The 7,907-nt window shown below is 48.5% G+C and overlaps 1 protein-coding gene across 1 annotated transcript; it reads right to left on the bottom strand.

Annotated features, from left to right (window-relative positions):
- Positions 1-1,247: 1,247 nt before the first annotated feature.
- On the bottom strand, positions 1,248-7,466 carry KRT4 (keratin 4). Its single transcript, XM_004374004.2, has 9 exons — positions 6,978-7,466; positions 5,089-5,303; positions 4,071-4,131; positions 3,667-3,762; positions 2,934-3,098; positions 2,533-2,658; positions 1,887-2,107; positions 1,526-1,560; positions 1,248-1,417 (listed from the first exon to the last, which is right to left on the bottom strand). Exons 1-9 carry the CDS (start codon positions 7,464-7,466, stop codon positions 1,248-1,250), a joined length of 1,578 nt encoding a protein of 525 aa, XP_004374061.2.
- Between the last annotated feature and the right edge of the window lie 441 nt (positions 7,467-7,907).

The raw sequence follows: 7,907 nt of genomic DNA, 5'->3' as shown, positions 1-7,907 counted from the left end.
CAGGACCTTCAGAACTGGCCTCAATCAGGCAACTTCACCCTCCACTGCTCCAGAAGGCCTGCCTCACCTCCCTCCCCATCGCCCATGCTTCCACCACTCAGGAATAGCAACATAAACACTAGCTCAGAAGACGGAAAGGGGAGCAAGCAGGAACGCTCCATGACAACCACATGTTTTCACTCCTCGTCCAACAAGAATGACCTTACTGATTCCTACAACAGCTTCCGGAAAGCCGTATTTGCCCAGTGGGATTTAGCCCCATGCATGGAGTTGAATGAAAATAGGGAGGCCTTGCTAAACACTGAGAATAAACATTCTCCACACTACCTCTTGTTCTACGGTCAATGGAGCCCCCTTGACTGCTTTCTCCTCATACCTGTCAAACAACCCCACACCTCCAGACTTAGACTCCTTCCTTTGAGGTTAATCCTAGGCTCAGCATCGTGCTTGGGATGGCCCAGAATTGCCCTACAATGGGCATTCTTTGTATAATTGTTGGTTGCCTCTTGAGCTTGTACAACTGCTCTGTAGGCAGCCCTTGGGCTCCAAACTCTGCTCATCTCCCTCAGTGATCCGGGTACCTTGGAAGTAGAGGCTGAGAAATTAGCTGATGAATTTACTCTGTATAGACAGATCCTTCTGGCCCCAGCATCCACTTTCACCTGAATTATCTGGATACACAGGATTCCGGACGCTTTTCCTCAGGAAACAAAGACAATTGCTCAGAATGAATGACAAAAGCATTTTATTGAAGATTCACCAGAAGATGGATAGAGGGAATGAGAAGAGTTCAATGGGACACTGAGTGGTTCTTCTCCTGATCCTGCAGGGCCAGTTTATGCCAGATGATGAAGAATGAGTTTGGTCCTGATGCAGAGGGATATCCAGGATCTTGTGGGAGACAGCACTGGGCTGGAAGGGGATATGTGTAACCCTTGTAATTTGGAGATGAAGCTCCTGGTTATTTTTCTCCTCTGTCCATAGGAGGTGACAGGTCAGCTAACACTACTCTCACTCCAGGTGGGCCACCGGGTGCAAACTGAGAAGAAGCCTCAAAACTTCAAGAGGGCAGAGCCCAAGCCCCAGCAGAGAAGATCATCCAGGAACAGAGAGCTCCCAGGGGACAGTGGAGGTGACACTGGTCAGACGAGCCTTAGAGAGGGAGAGTGAAGGCAGGGTGAAGGAAGCATACAGACACCAGGACTGGGACCAGCTGGGCTCAGAGGAGTGTAGGGACCACATCTCCTCTATCGGTGGGATCTCTTGGTCAGGGTGGTAGTAGAGATGATCTTGCTGCCGGAAGTGTCACAGACTCCACTACCAAATCCAAAGCCACTTCCGGAGCCAGAGCCAAAGCCACCGCCCAGGCCAAACCCTCGGCCGATGCCGCCAGCACTGGCACCACCGCCGACCACAGCTGCAGAGAGAGGCAAAAAACACACGTTATTCCAATAGTGCTGACAACTAGGAGACCCAGCCCAAACCAAGGTAAGCAAATGGCCATGACAGGGGCAGAAGTACTTACAGATGCTCACAGCACTCTGGCATTCTCCAGAAATTCTGTGGGTGGAGAGAGAGAGAGCAGTGAGTCACAGCAGGACCCAGAGCCACACTCCACTCCATATGCACATCTCAAGCACTTTCTACATGTGTTACAATGTTTACAAGGTTTCTGATTTCCATCAGCCACCCCTTCTCATTTCCTGTCAGAAAGTCTTATCCCATCCTTGAATAGCCAAATTTTAAGGCCTGAGTGTGAACACGTTATACTGTCTTGGTTCATAATGTACCAGCAAGGCACTGAAGCAAGGGCCCAGAATAGGTCCAAACTCATGGCCCTAGACCCCTGCAAATTTTCATGTTGCCCCCTGTCCTACCACCCTCACCTGCACTCTTCACCCTCCAGCAGCTTGCGGTAGGTGGCAATCTCAATGTCCAGGGCCAGCTTCACGCTCATGAGCTCCTGGTACTCGCGCAGGATCCGGGCCAGCTCCTCCTTGGCCTTCCGCAGAGCAGCCTCCAGCTCTGCCTGCTTGCTATAGGCATTTTTAAGGGCCAACTCCCCACGCTGCTCTGCATCAGCCACAGATGCCTGTAGAGTCTGGCACTATAGACAAGGGAATTGGACAGGCAATCATCAGTGTCCTGCTTCCAAGGCCTCTACACCTGTCTCCTCTCCCTGGGCCAACTTTTTTTGGGTTAAGATATCAAGAGTCTGTGCTGTCCGCATCTTCCTTGACTCTTATGCATTTAATCCACTCTAGCTAGAGCCCACCAGTGGCCCCACCAGACTGATTAGATGAAGATGAGCAAAAACCAATGAAAAACAGCCAAGAAACCTTACGTACTGGGGTGTCATGTCCTGTTATCTGGGATATTGCTGAAAGGATCTGAGTACAGCTTATGTAAAAAGCTACAGATCCTCTCAAGGTCAGGGTCTTATGGCCTGGTATATTATCTGTTTTTCTACTATGGAGACATCTGCTTTAGGCCCCTGGCCCTGTACTTTGGTTGGAAGGGGGCAACACTTACCTGCTTCTTGACGTTCTCAATCTCTGCCCGAAGCCTCTGGATCATCCGGTTGAGCTCTGCTATCTCATTCTTGGTGTTTTTCAGGCTGTCACCATGTTGGTCAACTGAAATCTGGAGCTGCTGTACCTATACCCAGGGAGACACAGGAGACTAGGGGTAAGGGGTGTTTGGGTAGAGTCCATTCTTAAGTCAGTGGACACAGAGAGAATGGCCACAGCTGGCAAGGATAATACAAAATATCAAGTAGTCCCAAATCAGGCCAGGATCAGTGATACCTGAAAGAATCAGTTCATCCCTGACTTTTCTTCTCTTGGGCTCAAGCTGATAATTGTATACTCACAGACATCAAAAGCAGAGCCCTGAAAACCATTCTCACCTCCTGAGAGACCCCCAGCACCCACCTTGGTCTGGTACAGGGCCTCAGCCTCCGCCTTGCTCTTCTGGGCAATCTCTTCATATTGGGCACGGACCTCAGCGATGATGCTGTCCAGGTCCAGACTGCGGTTGTTGTCCATGGACAGCACCACAGACGTGTCGCTGACCTGAGTCTGCACCTGGGACAGCTCCTGCAAGGTAAATGTCTCACATCAGCCCCCCAGGAGAGTCTTCCCTAACTTCTGACCCCAGAAATCTGCTGTTGTCATGAAAATGGCCATGCCACAGGCTCAGATGGGAGCAGAGTTGGCATTTCCAGTGCATGTGGGCAAAGAGGGTAAAGGCCTATGTAGGAATCAAGTGGTTGGTGACATATCAGGACAGAAAATCAATTCCTCTAGTCTTTGCCGCTCCCTGGAAACCATAAGACACTCCATGTCTAATACAGTGGGTTTTCAGTATGTTGGATGGAAAGGAATGGAATGGACCCGTTTCACCCAAGGAATGCTAGGCAGCAATGAATTCTACCCCTAAGCAATCTTTAGATCTAATCACTTCTTCTAAGACAACTTCTGGCTCTGAGAACCTCCCAGTTGAATCTTTCACTTTAACCCTTTCTATCCATGACCTTGCTGAGAACCCACTGCCCTGAAGTAAGGGAGGTGGAGTCCTTTCAAAGAACTGTGAATTTCACCCACCAGCCTCCAAGGTAGAGGATTCCCTTTCCCTGAATGGAGGGGGGTAGGATGGAGTCCTCACCGCGTCATACAAGGCCCTCAGGAAATTGATCTCATCATTAAGGGCCACCACCTTGGCCTCCAGCTCCACCTTGTTCATGTAGGCAGCATCCACGTCCTGCAGAGGAGGAGGGGGATCAGAGATAAGGTGCAGGAATTACAATGGAGGCAGGATGTTAAGTGATATCTAAAGGTGTTCTTAGCAGCACCAGGTGAGGTGGTGAGGGACCAACCATTTGATATATTCTACGCTTAAATCCATGTGCCTACATAGAAGTTAATTATCCTTTGTCTGCATTGACCTGGATAGCACCAGATGGGATGGAGATGAGATAGAGACAGACCAAACCCACAATTCAAGCCAAAGACCACTACCAAAGGGAGGAGGTACCCTGAAAGCACTTTCCTATGCCCCTTCTCTCTTACCTTCTTGAGGACAACAAAGTCGTTCTCAGCAGCTGTGCGTTTGTTAATCTCATCTTCATACCTGCAAGTAGGGACAAGAAGAAAAAGAAAAGCCCCACAGTGAACTAGTGTTTCCCAGATCTTTGCTGCTTGTTTTCAAACATCGAGCTATTTGGAAACATCCAGCTAATTGGCTACCATTTCTCATGTTCATTTAGATATTCATTCGACCTACATTTATTGAGTAATTATTATGTACAAGGTGACAGCTTAGACCTGGTTTATGCAGAGACATGAAAACCAAACTTTAAAGAGACTATTTTCAAGAGGTAAGATGTGAGAAGAAGAACCAATAGTGATCTCACTGATTTTATTTCCATAGAAGGGTTATTGTTTCCTCCATTTGGTGGATTAAATTCTCAGAACTGTTGCTAACACTCCAGTCCTTTCACTTAGTGTGAGAGCAAATTGAGAGAGAGGGTTGGTATTTTCTCAGCCCCATGCCGCAGTGAGCATAATAAGAGCTACTATGTATTGACTGTTCACTATATGCCCAGCACTATGCTATGTGCTTTCTCTATCTCATTAATTTCACAACCGTATAAAGTAGGATATTATCTCCATTTAAAGATGAAGAAAACTGAGGCTCATAGAAGTTAAGCAACTACTAGTAAGATCACACAGCTAGTAAGTAGAGGAGTATTCAAACCAGATCTACCTGTCTGTACAATCTGTATTCTTCTGACCTTGCTATACTACTTTTCATCTGATTGATTTCTGAACTTGTTTTTATATGGCAAACCCAGCTCCCTGAATCTATAACTAATTTTCTGTTTGGGGCAACTTATGGATACTAGACATCACCCCAATGAAGTGTGACTATGTGGATGCAGGGAAATAGACTAGATGAACTTCCTGAGCTCTTTGAGATCTCTTCAAAGTCTGGGATTCTAAACCACTGGGGAGCAGCCTAGGGAGCCTGGGGCATGGCCAGGCAATTTGTGTGTTTAATGTCATCCCTTCCCTCCTCTTCACGTACTTGGTCTTAAAGTCCTCCACGCTGTTCTGCATGGCCTTCAGTTCAGACTGAAGGCGCCCTTTGTCATTGATCAAGCCATCCAGCTGCTTCCTCAGGACACTAAGGTAGCTCTCGAAGAAGGGCTCAAGGTTTTTGCTGGATGTGGTGGTTGTCTGCTGCTGGAGCAGTTTCCATTTGGTCTCCAGGACCTTGTTCTGTTGCTCTAAGAACCGCACCTATGTTGAAAAAGACACCAGCCAACTGATAAGGACCTGAAGCTTTGGCAGAAGGGCCCGTTAAGGCCAACACTAACAAGCCAACCAGGCAGCCCAAGAGCTACCTGAGTAGAACCACCATGTTGCAACTCTAGGCCACCATTCTCTAGGGTCAACATGGTGGCCCCATTCCTAAGCCCACAGCAGCAAATGGGCCATGTGGGCTATGGAGAACAGAGCACAAACAGAACACCAAAGCTTGACAGTGCAGCGAGAACAGCTTCCTAACCACAGGGATCCAAAGGCCATGGGAGGGGTTGCTTGAGAAAACATTGAACTTCTACGAAATAATGAAATAATAAAATAAAATTAGGAGAAACAACCACAAACTGGGGCCTATTGAATTCAAGGTGATCCTGACCTAAAGCAAATGAAAGATAAAATCATTAAAGATATTATTTAAATAAGCTTACTTATAAATGAACCTAATATGTCCCTGTGAACCTGCACACAACGGAGTATAGCTATTTAGGATCAAGGCCCTAGACATAATTGAGTCTCAGTTCAGTTCAAGGGGACTTCCCTGAACATTCCCTCCCTCTATAGAAATGTAAGTTAAGGTCTTGGCTTAGCATGACATTTCCACTTTATGTGCTTCAGAACTGAAAAGAAAGCAGGTGAGGGTGACTGATTACAGTTTAAACCCAAAGGGAGAATGAGCTGAAATGAGATAAGGAAGCACCAAACCCTTAGTCTTGTTTTCATACCTGTAGGCACTAGAGTCACCATAAAGCCTCTTTAAGCTACTAGAGGTTCATTCAACCTTGCAAGAAGAGCAAACATGCCCACTCAGTCTACTCCAGGACTGTTTGTTCTTGCCCCATACATTTAAGAGGACCGAGACATTGATGCATGGAGAACAGGGACAGCCTTAACCACAAGTGCCTCACTCACCCATCTAGTCACTGATTTTTGGGTGACTCAGCCCTCTGGGGTTGATCTGCTCACTATATTCCATCATACTTGACTGTAATTGAGCTTAAAGGACTCTAATTTCTAGATTTATCATGCAGAAGGAAGTAAGACTACAAAAAGAAAGGAGGCCCATCCCTTTCTTTCTTTGAATAGACTCAGAAGAGAGAAATTTTTCCCAGAGGCAGGGGGATGAAAGGGATGACCTTGCAGGGTCCTGAAGAGACCTGGATCCACCACTGGAGTCATGGACTCCTTTAATGGTCAGGGTGCATCCCTGGCCTCCCTGTCTGCCTCATTGGAATCCCTCTCATATGGAAAATCAGCCTGGTTTTCTTCCACTCCGAGAACAGAAAAGCCAAGCATTTAGTTATTAGTGAAGTTGACTGAGTTATTCCCAAAACCAAAATCTGAGAAAAAGCAGAGATCTAACAATCCTGCTTTATAGCTGGGATGACTAGAGTAAGATAAGCTGATGTGCCTAGTAGTCTGCAGCATATCCAGAAAACTCCAAATATTTGACTACTTTGAGCAACTTATCTTCTCACGAGTCATGGGACGAAAGAAAAGACTCAGAGTAATGATTCCTCTTTTACAGCTGGAATACTGAGGTCCAGAGAAGTTCAGAGTTTTCCCAATGCCCTTGACAGGCTCAGGTCTGAGGTCCCAGGGCTCTGGAACACTAGCTTCTACCAACCCTTCACTGCCAAGCATTCAGCTCACCTTGTCAATGAAGGAGGCAAACTTGTTGTTAAGGGTCTTGATCTGCTCCCGCTCCTCGGTCCGAACCTTCTGGATCTCAGGATCAATCTCCACATGGAGTGGGGTCAGCAGGCTCTGGTTGATAGTGACCTCCTGAATCCCCCCAGCGGGGCAGATGGGAAAGCCAGGACCACCTCGACCACTGAAGGAGCCCCCAAATCCACCGCCAAAGCTGCCAGCGCCGAAACCAGCACCAAAGCTCCCAGCTCCGAAACCTCCAGCACCCCCAAAGCTGGCACCTTGCCGGCAGCCAGCCACACTGATGGAGGTGCTCTTGTTCCCCCCGAGGTTGTAGAGGCTCCTGCTGCCGAAGCCACCAGAAGAGCAGCGACCCGCACCCCCAGACAAAGAGACGGAGCTGAAGGCAGCCCTCCTGCCCCCACCCACAACAGCCGAGCCACAGCTAAAGCCTCGGGACCCGCCTTGGATGTACTGCTGTCTGGAGATCATGGCTGGAGAGAAGCGAGCGAGCTCGGAGGTATGGGAGAGAAGTGAGAGGGCCAGGCCAGTGAATGCTGTAGCCCTCAGCCTGGGTCTCTTATACGTGCTGGAGCAGAAGGGCTTGGTTACAGGGGCATAAACGGAAACATGTGAAACATCTCTGGGCTGGGCCTTTGGCACTGGCCCATCCTTCTTGCACCTGCTGAGCATGTCACTAAACACACCTACAGATGTCATTCAGAGGGCACAGGTTACTGGATCCCATCACACTCCCCACCAGACAACCTGAACTGCTGCCCCAGGGCCTCCTAGATCAGAGAGCCTTGCCTGGGCCCAGTCCTGCAAGTCCCCCACCCATTGCACCTCCATCTCACCAGCCCCATGACAGCCTCCCTGCTCCAGACCAGGAAACCCTTCACCCACGCTCTCACGCCACAGTATTTGGGACCA

This window comes from Trichechus manatus, unplaced genomic scaffold (assembly GCF_000243295.1).
Source record: "Trichechus manatus latirostris isolate Lorelei unplaced genomic scaffold, TriManLat1.0 scaffold00027, whole genome shotgun sequence".
NCBI classification, from domain to species: Eukaryota; Metazoa; Chordata; class Mammalia; order Sirenia; family Trichechidae; genus Trichechus; species Trichechus manatus.
Note: the sequence above shows the minus strand (reverse complement) of the source record. Positions and strands in the feature narration are given on the sequence as shown.

Excerpts from the sequence above, each read along its gene's own strand:
- KRT4 (XM_004374004.2), bottom strand. The coding sequence starts at position 7,466 with ATGATCTCCAGACAGCAGTACATCCAAGGCGGGTCCCGAGGCTTTAGC. Across the intron at positions 3,099-3,666 it reads TGAGGGCCTTGTATGACGCG|GAGCTGTCCCAGGTGCAGAC; the intron begins GTGAGGACTCCA and ends TTTACCTTGCAG. Across the intron at positions 2,659-2,933 it reads AGGCCCTGTACCAGACCAAG|GTACAGCAGCTCCAGATTTC; the intron begins GTGGGTGCTGGG and ends CCCTGGGTATAG.